The 17,683-nt window shown below is 42.6% G+C and overlaps 1 protein-coding gene across 2 annotated transcripts in view; it reads right to left on the bottom strand.

The window, feature by feature from the left end:
- Nucleotides 1-1,414, bottom strand: part of LOC117530877 (exocyst complex component 6-like) — a 182,699-nt gene extending 181,285 nt beyond the window's left edge. For both annotated transcript variants that reach the window (XM_034193823.1, XM_034193824.1), the window contains exon 1: nucleotides 1,311-1,414. In XM_034193823.1, coding sequence (XP_034049714.1) covers nucleotides 1,311-1,399 — 89 coding nt within the window. In that variant the 5' untranslated portion in view covers nucleotides 1,400-1,414. The remainder of the gene's footprint in view (nucleotides 1-1,310) is intronic.
- Between the last annotated feature and the right edge of the window lie 16,269 nt (nucleotides 1,415-17,683).

The raw sequence follows: 17,683 nt of genomic DNA, 5'->3' as shown, positions 1-17,683 counted from the left end.
CGGAGTCCCAAGCTGATGCCAAGTGATTTACCATTCACTATTTTCAGGGGTGGACTGATCGAAGGTTTTGCAGATATGACACTGACAGACAAAAAAAACTGTATAAACACACATGCCGACGTGGACTTCTGTATTTTCGTTTTGTGCTGACATGGACGTCTGTATTTTCGTTTTTATTCTGTCTTGAATTTGCAGGTTTTGGAAATCACAAATCTAAGAGATTATTTCTGTTTACCATGGCATTTTGAATGTTTTATCATGTTAGCTACACAAAATGAGGCCACTTAAGGCCAAATAAAAAAAAAAAAGTTGTTTATCATCCTCGCCCTACACAGAAAATTACCAAGACTGCAAAAATTATTTCCACCGTGCCCGAAATTATTTCCACTGCATGGTGAAAAGCGCCGGTCGAAATAATTTTGGGTGCGGCGGTGGAAATAATTTCGGGCACATTGGAAATCATTTTCGCCACACGGTGCAAATAATTTCGGGCACAGCTACGCCACATTTTTGAGCTGCTTTTAGCATCCGAGAATCCCTCCGCCAGTAGGTGATTTTCTGTTCTGATTCAAATGACTTTATGGCACCCATGATGGCATTTCAAGATGAAAAATTAGCATCAACACTTAATGCCGAGGGCACCGCCATGTTGAAATAAATTCTACAATGACGTCATTTGAACTAGCTAATCAGCCAGGAGATTCGGTCAAATATCATCCCTAGGTGCGTGTTTGCCGTATCCGGCAAAATATGCACTACTTTTTCTTTTTTTTTTTAATTAACGCTGTCTTTACCTGAAAAATAATTCTGTCATTCTCTTTGGGAGTGACGAGGATGAGGGACAGGTGGGACGGTTTGGAGACAAAGTCAGAGAGGTGATACTGAGACAGTTTCTACACGAGCGGAGGATGGAGGAGAAGAGGGGGTTTATGGATGTGCTGAGGACATGCAGAGGACAGGGTGAGATGGACACAGATGATGCGCTGACGGCAGCACCTGTAAGAAGAGCTTTAAATCGTTCTGACACTTTTAAATCCTGTGATTTTGATTTGAAAGCTGCCTTAAAAAGAAAGAACGCGGAAATGCACTTGTTCCTGTAGCAGAGTGAGAAAAGAGAAAGAAAAGAAAAGCAGAACACAAATAAGGAGAAAAAGAGGAATAAAACGCTTGATTTTACTGTTAGCCGCCGTGGCTAACGAACTTAGCATCAGAAGTAGTGTCATCAGATAAACCTCAAAATAACAAACACCCACGCACGACACGTCCACGGAGACAAACGGGCTATCCAACAGGAAGCGCTGAACCCCTACCGGAGAGTTGGACCCACGCAGACCGTGTCCGTGTTCTCGATCTCTTGCAAAATCCGCTCGTGTTCAGTCAGACACTCACTGTCCGCCATCTTTGTTATTGGTGCTCCGAAACCAGCCTGCAGAGGGCGCAGATGAGCCTGATGCTGATAGAATGATAGGGGAAGGTTCCGCCCTTTTCGCCTCTGATTGGCTATTTCATTTGGCCGTAAAACGTCATCTCAAGTTCAGGAACTGCCGGTGTCTTATCTCGATCGATTTTTTTAACTGACATTTTACTTTATCTGTTTTTCTTAAAGGAATAAGTTTTTATGAAATGTCCTTCCTGTTTACATCTTTTTTTTCCATTTTTTTATTGATTGAAAAGTTGTACACGCAGTGCATTTACATAACTGAACAAAAATTTGCCAGGCGCTAACAATAATAATAAATAAATAAAATAAAATAACAAATTATGCACAGTTCATACAGTGTGTCCATGCTGATAATGTTTTTACAGCCTTTGTATTTGTATAGGGCTCAATACTGTTCATATAAATTTGAAATTCCTTCTAAAAGATAGACAATATGGGTTTATTTTTTAGAATTTACATTTGTGTATGTAAAACTTTCCCATAATAATGAGTAGATTGCTAATATAAACTTCATTTTCTATTGTATTGTCTTTTGCAAAAACAACAACAAAAAAAACTCAAATGATATGTTCATATAGTCTTTATAAAAGTGGGTTGTTATGAAATGGGTAATGTCCTTTCAATAGTTCTTGATAAATGAGCAATGCCAAAAAAAGATGTGGTACAGTTTCTGGAAGAGAGGAACAAAATGAACAGTATGTATCTATATCTTTTTAAAATCTGCTCAAGAAAAGCTTTGCAGAGTAGAATTTGTGAATAATTTTGAAATAGATTTCTTTAGTTTTGCTTGTTATGAAATATTTATGAGGTAATGCCCAAATTTTTTCCAGTTAACATTACAAGCAAATTGACTCCAGTAGGAAATGACATGAGGTTTCACAGCAATTTCACGTTGAAAAAGAGATCGTATAGCTTTGTTATTTTTATGTGGTGAAGAAAAACACGTTTTTCCACAGGAGGTTTCACTTAATTTTGAGGTGAAAACCAGACTTTGATTAGAAGAACCTCTGCATAGCATTTTAACGCCAATAGGAATAGCTTTTATTACTTATTATTTATTACATATTAAACTCAGATTGTGATACAGGCATATTATAAGTTGACATAAACATATTATATGTCATAAGATCCCATCTGATGTTATCATTTGTTTCACCAAAATAATGTTATTTTCAAACCACACTTTTAGAAAAATGCTCTTATTCTTGTTTAAAATATCACAATTGTTCCATATATATAATAACGCTGAGCAGGAAAATTATGCTTATAAATCAGATGCCATGCTAATAGGACCTGTTTGTGAAAGTTTGCTCATTTTAAAATTACATAATAGTAAAAATTGTAGCCCTCCAATTTGATAAAAAAAAATACTTTAATAAGGTTCCACATGAAGTGTCATTTGTTATAAAGTTTTTTTTATCCATTTAATTTTAAGGACATTAAAGTTGAGAAGTCTAAAAAATCAAGTCCTCCAATTTTAGAAGAATTAATAACTGTAGATTTCTTCATATAATGTATTTTCTTTCTCCAAAGAAAATTAAAAAGTAACTGGTCTATCTTTTTTAGCATTTTTGTTATCAAGAGAAAGTGAGGATGCAGTGTAAACAAGCCTAAATATATCTTCAGCCTTGACTAAAAGACTGCAACCTTTTAATTACAAATCTCTTTGTAGGCAGCGATTAAACTTATTTTCTGCTTTTTTAATCATAGGGTTAAAGTTGATAGATTCTCTTTCTTGCTGGTCGTTGATTTGTACTCCTAAATAAGTCACATTTTCTTTTATTGCAATATTATCTAAATGGGTCACATTACATTTTTTGAGGGGAAATAATTCACATTTTTTAAAGTTTAAACCTAGACCTGAGGCTTTTGAAAAAAAAATCAATATTTTGTAGTGCTTTTGGGACTTGTAAAGAATTTCTTAAAAAATAATGCAGTGTCACCTGCTAGCTGACTTATTAGAATATCTTCTCCAGCAATAAAAATGCCTTCAATAGTGCTTGTTTATAAATCGACAAAAAACTTATGGAACCAAAAGGAAGAGATACACAGAGACAGGACATCCTTGTATTATCCCCGTTCAACAGAGAATCTAATGGTAGTGGCATTACTTAATTTAACAGAGCTATTCCAATTTGCATAGAGTGTTTTAACGGCATCACAAAAGTATCCTTTCATCTTTTTCAAGACAGTAAAAGATGAATGGGAGCTCGACAGTGTTGAATGCCTTAAAGAAGTCAAGAAATAAAATAAAACTATCATCAGCTTGGAATAATCTGTTAAGTCAAAAATTAGTCTTGTGTTATTTGTGATGCATCTGTTTTTCATAAACCCTGATTGATTTTCATCCATAACTGTGTGAAGAACTCTCTTTAATCTTTTGGCTAACACTGATGCTAAAATCTTGTAATTGTTGGTTAGTAGACTGATTGGTCTCCAGTTGTCTATTAGAAGAGTATCTTTTTGAGATTTAGGTATTAAAGGAATTACACTTTGAGTCATACTGGCAGGAAGAGTCATATTTGTAATACTTTCTATATAAATCTTATTTAGAACTGGTTATAATATATAATATTATAATTCTGAAACAAAGTTGATAAAATTCTGAAGTAATTCCATTGCTGCCGGGCGATTTGTTATTTTTTTAAATGACTAATAGCATCTGCTACTTCTTGTACAGTAATTAAAGAATCACAAGTTGAGTGGTCCTCTTCACTAATTGCATCAAGACTGGTTAAATAATTACAAAAAGTAAATATTGCATCCATACTAAATTTAGTTTTGTATAATTCAGAATAAAATTTATAACAGAATTTTGATATGTCCTTTTTATTATTTGTAACCGTTCCATTTATTTTTAGTTCTAAGACTGAGTTAAATTTTGCCTGTGACTTTTCAAGTTTAAAGAAGTAAGCTGTCATTTGTTCTCCTAACTCTAACCATTTTAGTTGTGATCTTATAAAAGCTCCTTCTGCTTTGACTTTGTATATATCATCTAATTTGTTCTGAAGTTCTGTTAATTTTAAATGCTCTTGTTCATTTAGGCTATCTGGAGGTAAACCTGTAAGTGCCGTAATTTCAGATATGACTTCTCCTTTTAATATACATTTGGATTTATCATAGAGGCTCCCATATTTTCTTAAATATTTAGAAGTTTCATATGTAAGGAACTTTTCAATTAGATCAATAAATATTTTCTTTCTTGGCTTTGTTCCAATAAAATTTAACAAGTCTCTCTATTTCTAGTTTTACACAATTGTGGTTTAGTAGTGAGCTGCCCATTTTCCAATAATAGATATTTTCTGACACATTTTCACCAATAAAAAAAATTGTCACCGTCAAAGCTCTGTAATCAGTTAGAGGCATTGTTAAAATGTTAACATTACCCTTGTTTTTTTTTTTCTATGTTGTTAGGAATAAGCCAGAAATCTATATGTGATCTTCTGGAGCCATCTTTATTACTCCATCCTTACAATCAGGGAATTTGTCTCTCCATATATCAGTCAATTCAAACTTGTCTATCGTTAATTTCAATTTGGAAACTGATTTTGGAGGGTGCTCTGGAGAAGGCCATCTATCTATACTTGGATCAATTACAGTATTAAAATCTCCCCCTATCAACACAGTGCAGCAGCTAAGAGAATATTTTGAGCAAAATCGTGCAAATGGTGATACAAGCTTCAAAGCTGGCACAAATACTCCTTAGACATTACTCTTTTGAAAAAAACAAAAAAAAAACAACTGGCCACTTGAATTTTCAATAGGCGGCCAGGTAGGGATCAATTGAAGAATTACACAGGGGTCAAAATAAAAAATGGTCAAATAATTTTGAAAACTACACCACATTATTGGTCTGATCGTAAAGATTCCAAAAAGGTATAGTTTGAACTATCTATGACTGAATGATCAGGAGTTATGTGGTAAAAACAGCAAAAATGGTGACAAAGGTCAGTTTCAGTTTATACAGGGGTCAAAAGTTAAAGTTGCTCCAATTTTGGTAAAAAAAAAAGATTCAAATTATTAGGTGAGTTAACAGGGTTTTAAAAAGAAATAGTTTGGACCATGTATCATGCTTAGTTATCATGTTACAGGGTAACATATGTGACTTGTCATATAATCCAATGGATGTTGACCTTGTTTGACCTTTACTTTAGAGTCCAAACACTCAACACAATCAAAACTATCAAAACTAAGCATGGCAACTGTACAAAAAACATAGCTTAGAGTGCATCAGCATCACTGTCAGTCAGGGTTTGAGTTTTGTTTGGTTATCTGTTTTTATTTCTTTCTTTTGATCTGTTTGTTATTTTTCATATTTCATTGGTTTTGGTTTGTTTATTCTCTTGACAGGTTTTTGCTTTTTGCTTGGGTCTGTCTGTCTCTACTTTTCTTGTCTTTCTCTTGGTTCTTGGTGATGGGTGTTTCCCTCTTTATGGCCATGCCCTTGTTCTGGTGTTTTCCATGCACACCTGTTTCTGATTTGCTGAGTATCACCTGGGGATACATAAGCTCATTGGGTCTGTTAGTTCCTCACCAGTTTGTCGTGCCTTGTGCCTTCATTTCAGCTCTGTACCTGTGTTCCATAGTCCTGCCTGCCTCTTTGTGTGTACCTGACCTCCAGCCTATTGCAACCACCACGCCTTTTTGCCTGATGATTTTTGTATTGCTGCTTTTCTTTGACTGCCTACTCGTGTACCAACCTCTGCTATCCACTACAGAAAAGCCTTCTACAAACCAGAGCTGTTTATTTGAGCTGTGTATTTATGTCCAGCAATTCCTGACCATCCAGCCTGATAGAACAAACTGGCCAATAATGGACACAGTCGGCTCTGACCCATTTCAGCTGGCAGCCCGCCACCACAGTAGGCACCTTGCGCAGCAGGAAGACCAGCTCACTGCTATCTCTTCCGGGTTTAGCGATCTCGCTGAACGCCAGGACTCATTTATGGCGTCGGTGAGCGCCAAGATGGGACAATGATTGTCAAGACTCAATCCTCAGGCTTTTTCTCATACAGCCACCGGCAACACCAGTGCATCTCCACCGGGGCTGTCAGCAGCCTGACCAACTTTCATACCTGAACCTGTCTACTGCAATCAGCTATCATCGTCTGAACACTTCTCAGGCGAGTCCGGTGACATCAGACCATTTATAATTCAGTGTGAGTTGCAGTTCGAGCTCATGTCATGTAAGTTCCCGTCCGTAAAATGTGAATAATACAGAATACAATGATCTGAAAATCCTCTTCAACCTATATTCAGTTGAATACACAAAGACAAGATATTTAATGTTCAAACTGATAGGCTTTGTTGTTTTTCTGCAAATAGTTGCTCATTTTGAAATGGATGCCTGCAACACATTTCAAAAGTTGTGCATGAGCTGGACATGCCCAAACATGTCCTGGAAGGCTTCATCACGGCGTTTCTTTGCGCCATGCAGCTCCGCCGTGATGCGCGGAACTCCTCCGCACGTCTGTCTTAATGTGCCAAAAAAGTGCTGATGTCCACATCTTTTCACAATTCCTGTGCTAGTCAGATGACATACCGGATCAAGATAGCGTCCAGTTTAAAAATGAACGGCACATTTCACTGTTACAGGAGTTTTTGTCATGGAAAGAGAAGCGGCTCCACCGCGCGTCGTGGCGGAGCTGCATGGCGCAAAGAAACGCCGTGATGAAGCCTTCCAGGACATGTTTGAGCATGTCCAGCTCATGCACAATCACAATCGGATATTCACACGACTGGAAAGCAACCGGAAGCCGTCTGAAATCCACCTGAAAGCCGTCCTGTGAGACCAACACGGAGGTGGTTTTGTGCCGCGTAATGAACGGCTCCGTGGCGCGTCCCTCCGCTTCTTTTTCCATGAAAAAAACTCCTGTAACGGTGGAATGTGCTGAAAAAGTGCTGATGTCCACATCTTCTGCCTTTTTGTGAAAGTTAGACGAGGTCCTGGATCAACAAAGCTTTCACGTTGGAAATGATCTGGTTGTTCCAGCGGGGTGTCAGCCTGTCGATGTGGGCTGGGAGCACGCCGCGCTCTCAGGAGTTGTGGGCAGTCCTTAAAGCAGCAATAACACTCCGTAATCTCTTAAAATGAGGACTATTGTTAACAAGTAAACACTGATGCTGGCACATAAATGACGTGTTTTTGAGGTGTTTCTTTTTCTTTTTTTTTAGGAAGAATTGCTCTAATTGTGTTTTTCTTTTGGCCTGCGGCCCCAAGTAGATATGAGGGCAGCTCAGCTTCGTTTGGGGAAGCTATGGGTGGGGGTTTTGTTCACAGGTTGTGTGTGTGGTTGTTCTATTATTTGTTTGTAACTGCCAGACAAGCATTTCGGTATATATTTGCGTTACAAGGAAACTGTGTTTCACTGGATATTTTATTTCTAACCATGTATGAATAATTCTTTAAATCTTCTATCCTTGGTTTCCTGGAATGTATGGGGCTTGAATCATCCTATTAAACGCGGTAAAGTATTTGCACATTTGAAATCATTGAAGGCTGACATAATGTTTTTTCAGGAGACTCATGCGAAAAATACACAACATATGAAGCTTAAATCCCACTGGATCTCACAAATATATCATTCACCATTTACATCGAAAGCCAGAGGTGTGGCAATTATCTTTCAGAAATCTGTGCCTTTCAGGTTTCAATCCAGCATAACAGACTCTAATGGTCGTTTTATCATTGTCACTGGGCAAATAAATAAATTTCCTGTGACTATGGTTAATCTATACGGACCAAACTCTGATGACCCGGCCTTTTTTCGTAATGTTTTTAACACAATTCCAGATGAAGATACAAGTTATTTAATGATTGGTGGAGATTTTAATTGTTATCTTGATCCCAACTTGGATAGGTTTTCCACTGCAACCCCGCCCAACTTAATTGAATCAAAAAGAGTAGTAGATATTTGGCGGCTTCAGCATCCTACCAGCCGTGACTATTCTTTTTATTCTAATGTCCACAAATTGTATACACGTATTGATTATTTTCTAATAGATTCTAGATTAATATCGAACGTTGAAAGCAGCAAATATCACAGTATAATCATTTCTGATCACAGCCCAGTCAACATTACTTTCAAACTTTCTCTCCCTCAGCGAATATATTTTTGGCGATTCAACCCAATGTTGCTTATGGATTCTAAATTCAACACATACATCAATGAGCAAATTTCTTTATTTCTCGAGACCAACGATAATGGTGAAGTTAATGACTCAACTTTGTGGGAAACACTGAAAGTTTATATTAGAGGCTAAATAATTTCCTTTGAGGCGAGACATAATAAATTGTAATAATAAATAATCAATTTGCCATCTACAGCAAATTGATGAAGAGTTAAAAACTGCAGATGAGAATTATAAGAAATCTAAATTACAATCAGACTATAATAACATTCTTAAATTGCAATATGAATATAATACCATACTGGGAGACCAAGTTGGCAAAACTATGCTGAAATTAAGACACAAAAATTTTGAATTGGGGGAAATGTTATGTGTCGGACGCAGCTCGGAGAACCGACCAGCGTTTGAAGGACCCAGTATGAAATAAGCAGAGCACGGTACAAAGGCTAACTGAATTTAATACATAACAGTGATACATAAAAATACAAAACAAAGTGCGGTCTGGCGTGGTGCGCTCCCAGCAGTGCTAACGGTCCGGAGCCAGAAGCTGTTCGGACTCAAGGACCCCGCCGACACCCCCCAGGTGGCCGCAACAAACCGAGTCTGTGAAAGAAGGAACCATTATGTGAGTCCACACTCTACACACAGAGAGAACACTTAAAGGTGTACAAACAGCAAACACTTCCTGGCTTGATTACTAATCAACTTCCCAACCTGCAGGCATGGAACATCCAGTTCACAAAACTCCACTGCAGTGGAAGTCGATACATGACTAACATACAGCTCAATATAAAAAGGTGTGAGGGACACCACATTTACTGACTGTATAAATGTTAGTCACAAAATCTAACGTACCTCAGGAAGTGTGCTGACGAGCGTGAGACCTCACCCCCTCCTCTTTCACAGACCGTGCATCAAACCTGGACGTTCTCTGCATCCACTGATGATGAGATGGCTTCCGAGACGACGATCTCACCCGTCTGGTCACAAGGTCGAGTCTCTGGCAAATACACACTGTGCACTCCAGTCTTAAATGCCACCATGTTCCAATCCATGCAGATGCACCACAGCTGTGAGTCCTGATGAGCCGCAGGTGATCAGCCTCAGGTGATCAGGGTGAGGTCCTGATAAACTCAGCAACACAGCCACTCAGTTCCAAATGCAAACCACCTGGAAGGAGAAGCAAAGCACAGAAACAAAAAGGCAGCCAGGCCCCCCCAGCCATATAACAGTACCCCACCCTCACGGGAAGCCTCCCGGCGACCACACAAACCTGGCCCAGGAGAAACACCCCCCTCCAGGGACCATGGCTGGAGACCGCATCTGCATTCGTCAACCAACAGAATGATGGATGTCCTCACCTCTGGCTGCATCTTTGCCTTTGTTTCCGTCAGTCACTTAGCACAGGTGTGGCCAGGAGTTCTTAAACCTGTGCGGTCAGTCTTTGTCCAACTGTGTTCACAGTCTGGTTAGTCATAAAACCAAAAAGACAAACACAAACAACCAAAACACCCCCCCCCCCTCCCCAGAGGCCCATTCCATCAAACCCCGGGAAGGGGAGAAAAGAAAAACCCAAACTTAAACTAACAAATAAAAATGCTAACACCCCCCCCCCGCCTCCCCAGAGGCCCATTCCATCAAACCCCGGGAAGGGGAGAAAAGAAAAACAACCCAAACTTAAACTAACAAATAAAAATGCTAACACCCCCCCCCCCCTCCCCAGAGGACCGTTCCATGAAACCCCGGGAAGGGGAAAAAAGAAAAACCCAAACTGAAGCTTGCAAATAAAAATGCTAACACCCCCAAACGACATGTAGGGACCAACACCCCCCAGAGGACTTCCCGCCAGCTCCAGGGGTAATAACCACAGCCGAGGTCCCTCTGGGATCCAACGTCACCCACGGGGACTCCCAGCGCCTCCCAGAGGACCACTCGTCAACCCCAGGAGACGCCTCCCCTCAGGACCAACGGACCCAGCCCCAGCCGTCTATGGCTAGATGGACCCACAGCCCTTTCCCCCCCAGAGGACACCACAGTCAAACCCTGAGGGTGGAAACTGGGGGGGAAAAACAAAAGGAGAAAAAACACCCCCCCGCCAGGTGCAGAGGTTACCTGGGAAACGCCCAGCATAACCAAACTGCACCACTCCAGCAACGCCGACACTATGGCTCACACGGCTGGAGCCAGAGGAGAAGAGAGGGAACAAAAAGAAAACACCCCCCCCCCCCCCCCCCCCCAGGTGCAGAGGTTACCTGGGAAACGCCCAGCATAACCAAACTGCACCACTCCAGCAACGCCGACACTACGGCTCACACGGCTGGAGTCAGAGGAGAAGAGAGGGCACAACAAAAAACAACCCAATTACCCCCCCATGACCCCCCAGGGGACCGTCCCATCAAACCCTGGGAGGCGAAACTGAAAGAAATAAAAAGAAAGACTACCAGAGTAACATACAGTTGCTCGGGTCCCCGTTCTGTTTTTTTTTTTTTTTTTGTTATCTTTGAACAGAACTGCAGGGTCACAACCCCAGACACTAATAGTGTAAAAACAAAAATCCCACACAAAAACCAACTCAAAAAACACCCACACAAAATGAACACACACAAAACAAATAAGTGTTTTATACCGTCAAGCTCAAACAAATGGAACACACCTGTTCCAACTTAAGAGCTTGACGGTAATGTGACTCAGTCACCACAAGAGGGAGCCAGAGTGCTAAAAATAAAAAACCCTCTTTGGCGACAGAGAAAACAAACGAGCCGCTCACTTGTGCGCAGCTGTGAGCAACACACAACCAAAAATGTGATTCAACTAAATAACACCGGAGCTGACAACAGACGCAGTAGTTATCTTCATCCGGGGAAACGGGGCTACAACTGTCACACGGTCTGTCACACGCCGTGTGACAGAGCTCCGCCGCGCGCGTTCACCCATTACAGACACACTCTTGCAGCTCCCGTCTAAACCTCTTATCCGGTCGAAGTGCGACGCGAAGCCGTCGCCAGTCACACTCCACCACGACCCACGGATAAGGCACAACACAGGAACACGGCTGCAAGAGAGCACAAATCAGTATTCAGTAATGGGACTCAAACACGCACCATCCGGGCGGAGAGCACCCGCAACTGATCCGGATAACTACTGAACGTCTGCTGCCGCCTTCCCGGCGCGTTACCGTCTGTGCTACCGCTGGGTCCGTGATGTTTGGCCAGAGACTACTGTTATGTGTCGGACGCAGCTCAGAGAACCGACCAGCGTTTGAAGGACCCAGTATGAAATAAGCAGAGCACGGTACAAAGGCTAACTGAATTTAATACATAACAGTGATACATAAAAATACAAAACAAAGTGCGGTCTGGCGTGGTGCGTTCCCAGCAGCGCTAACGGTCCGGAGCCAGAAGCTGTTCGGACTCAAGGACCCCGCCGACACCCCCCAGGTGGCCGCAACAAACCGAGTCTGTGAAAGAAGGAACCATTATGTGAGTCCACACTCTACACACAGAGAGAACACTTAAAGGTGTACAAACAGCAAACACTTCCTGGCTTGATTACTAATCAACTTCCCAACCTGCAGGCATGGAACATCCAGTTCACAAAACTCCACTGCAGTGGAAGTCGATACATGACTAACATACAGCTCAATATAAAAAGGTGTGAGGGACACCACATTTACTGACTGTATAAATGTTAGTCACAAAATCTAATGTACCTCAGGAAGTGTGCTGACGAGCGTGAGACCTCACCCCCTCCTCTTTCACAGACCGTGCATCAAACCCGGACGTTCTCTGCATCCACTGATGATGAGATGGCTTCCGAGACGACGATCTCACCCGTCTGGTCACAAGGTCGAGTCTCTGGCAAATACACACTGTGCACTCCAGTCTTAAATGCCACCATGTTCCAATCCATGCAGATGCACCACAGCTGTGAGTCCTGATGAGCCGCAGGTGATCAGCCTCAGGTGATCAGGGTGAGGTCCTGATAAACTCAGCAACACAGCCACTCAGTTCCAAATGCAAACCACCTGGAAGGAGAAGCAAAGGACAGAAACAAAAAGGCAGCCAGGCCCCCCCAGCCATATAACAGGAAAAGCCTCATAAATTGTTGGCAAGACAACTGAAGGGAGAACAGGCAAAGCGGGCCATCTACAAGGTCAAGTCCAAAACAGGAGCTATGTTGACAGATTTACAAGACATTAATGAACATTTTAGGGAATGTTATTCTGACATCTATTCAACCAAAACAAGGTGTTATGTGGGCCGCTGAAGAGGAGGTACTGCTGGCCCACCACCACCAGAGGGCGCCCTGCTTGGAGCCCGCACTCATTCCTCATCATCACCATCACCATAAAGGCCGGACTGCAACTCCACCTCCTTGCCGAGAAATCAACTACCGAAGAGGTAATATACTCTGCTGACTCAAATCGTTGAGTGATAATCTGAACTTCTTTTGCAGCCGTTATCCTGTGGTGTTCTGCCTTATCTGTGAGATTGCCGTTTGGTGTGATCAGCGACGGCTTTGCCTCACACCCCAAACCAAGATAAGTGGTTAAACAGGAGCTGCACGAGTGTGTGATTGGAGGTGGAGGTGCTCCCTCCTAACTGAGTGCAGACTGTGGATTACTGAGTGTGCGGATTCACACTCATTCATCTTGTCTTTGTTTTCTGCCAGCAGTACCAGGGTCGACAGCCGAAGACAGAGGCCACCTGGGGATTCGGGACTTGGCGGCTCCGGTGTTCTTCAGACCGTTGGTGGTGGAAGCCGTGTGGGACGCAGCTCCTCTCTCGTCGGGGGTCTTCTATCTTCGAGCCTGCCCACACGTCACCTGGTGTTAATTGACTTTACTGATTTTGTGTGTTTAGTTGTGTGTTGTCACAACATTAAATTGTTACTTTTTGTCTTATTCATTGTCTGTTCTTTAGCGCCCCCTGTTGTGGGTCCGTGCTACGACACCTTCCCAACACAAGGGCCTCTTTAGATGATCTAAATAAGTTTTTTGAGTCTCTGCCTCTCCCACAGTTGGATAAGTCTTCAAGGGAATGCTTGGACTCAGATTTTAGCTCAGCTGAGATTCTTGAAGCTATAAAGGCATTCCCCTCTGGAAGGGCCCCCAGGCCAGATGGATATGGCCCCGAATTCTACAAAGCATTTTGTGTTAAACTGATCCCCTTGCTACTAAGTATGATACGCAATACTTTTGCAAACAAACTGCTCCCGTCGTCTCTATGTGATGCTAACATATGTGTTCTTTTAAAAAAGGGAAAAGATGATACAGATCCAGGGAACTATCGGCCAATTGCTCTACTGAATAATGATTTGAAAATTATAACCAAGGTGCTGGCCACGCGGCTAGGTAAATGTATTTCGCACATCATACACCCTGATCAAACAGGGTTCATCCCTGGTAGGTATTCTTTTTGTAATGTCCGTAAAATCCTTAATATTCTATATGATAATCACAAAAACTATAATGAAGCCGCCATACTTTCCTTGGATGCCCACAAAGCGTTTGACACCATAGAATGGCCTTATCTATTTCAAGCACTGAAAAGGTTTTCTCTTGGCGACAGGTTTATTGAGTGGGTCAAAATTTTGTATACTAACCCTAGATCTTCTTTCATTACAAACAGGACTATAGCCGTCCCCTTTTCCTTGGGAAGGGGAGTGCGACAAGGGGATCCTTTGTCCCCTTTATTGTTTGATCTGGCACGGGAGCACCTAGCTATTGGGATACGGGAACATCCGAATATCAAGGGCATTACAATAGGGTCAATAGAAACGTGTTACTTTGTACGCAGACGACCTTTTGATATGTCTAGCCAATGCAAATACATCCACTCCTGCACTGCTAGAATATGTATATTCCTTTGGAAGGATCTCTGGGTATACCATAAACTGGGGGAAGAGTGAATTCATGGCACTGGGAGATGGTTTGCCACAATTATTTTTAGACTCAGTACCGTTCAGTGTGGCAAGTGATCACACAATACTTGGATGTTCTATACAGGATCTGGGACTCACAACAGACATCTGGCAAGCACTGCGTCTTGGAATGGTGGTGGCTAAAAAGCTTATTTTGTTAAACTGGAAGTCCATAACACCACCAAATTTTGAACACTGGCTCCGTGAAATGGTGTCTGTTATCCAAATGGAGTGTGTGCGATCAGAAAATATGAACCAAAAACAGAAACATGAGAGAATTTGGGAACCATTTCTTGCTCAATGTCATGTCATAAGTTGATTTTAGTTGTTTATTTTATATCAATCTAATCTGCTCAATAATTATTGACAGTCGCCTTTGTCTTGTCTGGCAGTCTGTATTTTGTTGTTGTTTTTTTCCTATTAAAAAAAACGAAAACTTAATAAAGATAATATGAAAAAAAAAACACTCCGTAATCTGTTTAATCCCCATAAAATCGTCCCTGAAAGCCATATTAATTTTTTGAACGGTGTCCACCTGGAGGTCTCTCACAGTTTCTGGAAAAAAATTGATGCAGCAAAGCTCCAAATCGTTCAGACATTTATTCGCAATAAAAAATAGACGAGAGGGTGGACCACACCTCACTCAAAGCCTGCTCACAGGCGAATGACGCAACCGACAGGCATGAAAAAACTCACGCATGCGCACGAGGGTTCAAGCTTGTCTGACGCAATCAGACAAGCCCAGCCCCTGAGTTTCCTAATCAGGAATAGTCTCTGGTTGGCTTTCTTATAAATCTCATCCACATTTTCTGAAAAACTGAGCTTGTTATCTATGAGGCTACCTAAGTACTTAAAGCTGCTCACAACCTCAACTGGCTGGTTAGAGATAGACAAGGACTGAGTAGGACCAGAGTCACTCAGGATTAGCTCCTTAGTCTTATTTACATTGATAATCAATGAATGCTGCCTTATTTCGCTTTATCTTAACTTTTCCCCACTAAAACCCCAAAGAGCATATGTCTGTGAGTAATATTTACCTTTTTATGTTAATCTGACCTGTTATGGTCTTCTGAAACAGTTGATAGATGTATTTTGCCCAGCTCTCCACAATTTCTCTGATACTTACTGGACTGGTAAGCATTGAAAGCCGAGATAGGCATGTCCCAACTTGTCCCATGACACGCCGAAACAGAGGTGTTCTTTGTCTCGCTCAAACAGCGAATCGGTCGTTACGCACGAAGCCTCCGCGTGGCTTTCCATGGCTTTCCAAGCCCTACCATACCTCACCACTCTGCACCCCCGGACCGGCGCCGCCTCCTGCCCGGATCATCGACAGAGAGCCTGCATGGACGGTGCGCAGGCTCTTGGACATTTGTCGATGGGGCCGGGGGTTCCAGTATCTGGTGGAATGGGAGGGTTATGGACCCGAAGAGCGCTCCTGGGTGAAGAGGAGCTTCATCCTGGACCCGGCCCTCCTGGCCGACTTCTACGTCCGTCATCCGGACAAGCCTGGTCGGGCGCCAGGAGGCGCCCGTTGAGGAGGGGGTCCTGTTGTGTGGGCCGCTGAAGAGGAGGTACTGCTGACCCACTACCAGAGGGCGCCCTGCCTGAAGTGCAGGCTTCAGGCACGAGAGGGCGCAGCCACGTCACAGGAGCAGCTGGGAGTGACAGCTGTCAGTCATCACCACCTCATCACCAGCTGTCACTCATTAACCACAAACCACCATCACCATAAAAGCCGGGCAGCAACTCCACCTCGCTGCCGAGATATCGTCTACCCTATAGGTAAATTCTCAGCCGTTGTTATGCCTACGCACGTTGCTTGCTTTCTCCTGTTGTGAACTGTTTGCAGGTGTTTAACCCACTACTGTCAGCTGGAGGCTGGGGTTCGTGGATGGCCGAGGAGTGAACGATTTTCACTCCTCACTCCGAACTGCAACAAGTAGAAGGTTAACCCGACACAAACTGTTTTCTGGTGTTCAGAGGTGGAGGTGTTTGTTCCCACCCGACAAAGGAGAGACTCGTATTGCTGACTGTTTACTGGGTGTGTTTTCACACACTCACCCTTAACTGTTTTTCTGCCTCCTGCCAGCAGTACCAGATCTGACAGCTGGAGACGGTGGCCACCTGGGGACTCAGGACTTGGCGACTCCGGCGTACTTCAGATCCGTTGGCAGTGGAAATCGTGTGGGACCCGACTCTTCTCTGGACAGATGTCTGCTATCCTCGAGCCTGCCCACACGTCACCTCTGTATATTGACTGATATCAAATTCTGTGATTGTCTGTATTTCGTTGTGCATATTCACAACATTAAATTGTTACCTTTTGGCTCATCTATTGACCGTTCATTTACGCCCCCTGTTGTGGGTCCGTGTCACTACACTTTCCCAACACCATCCACAGGCCAATGGACAATCTGAGAGACTTAACCAAGAACTGGCACCAGATCCAGATTGCAAAGCTGGAGAAAACGAACCTCCATGTGCTCTTCCCGGACGTTGCTGACGCCATTGGCTCCGTGCCCCATGAGCTCCCTTGGACACCATCACAACACTCAAATAAACCAACATGGGTTATTGTTGGTTTTTATGTTACGGTACATGTAACTTCTATGATATAAAATCAAGTTTTATGGGTGAACACATTCATATCATGTAGTTTTAACATAACATACAACAACTTAAAAATCTAGCTTGCTGAGTGAACATAATAAAATTATGGAAAGTACTTCCACCCAAGTAAATGCCTTAATATAGCCAGAAACAATTTTGCTGAGTGACCTAAACGTAAATTTGTTGGGTCAACATAATGAATTTGTTGTGTGGGCCGCTGAAGAGGAGGTACTGCTGGCCCACCACCACCAGAGGCCACCCTGCCTGGAGTGCGGGCTCCAGGCACCAGAGGGCGCTGCCGCCTAACAGGAGTAGCCGGGGTGACAGCTGACACTCATCACCTATGACAGCTGTCACCACTCATCTGATCAGCATCAGTATATCAGCAAGACGTCATCTCCACCTCTTTGCCGAGATATCGCTTTACCAGGAAGGTAACGTTCTCAGCTAGCTGTGAGATTTATTCGACAGTAACCTTTTGTGACTTTTTGTGTATCGTGTAACAGACTCTTTTTCCAACAAGAGGTGGAGTTGGTTTTCCTGCCGTGTGAATTGCTGGGTGCATACGCGCCCACC

The sequence above is a fragment of the Thalassophryne amazonica genome, chromosome 18 (assembly GCF_902500255.1).
Source record: "Thalassophryne amazonica chromosome 18, fThaAma1.1, whole genome shotgun sequence".
Taxonomy (NCBI): Eukaryota; Metazoa; Chordata; class Actinopteri; order Batrachoidiformes; family Batrachoididae; genus Thalassophryne; species Thalassophryne amazonica.
Note: the sequence above shows the minus strand (reverse complement) of the source record. Positions and strands in the feature narration are given on the sequence as shown.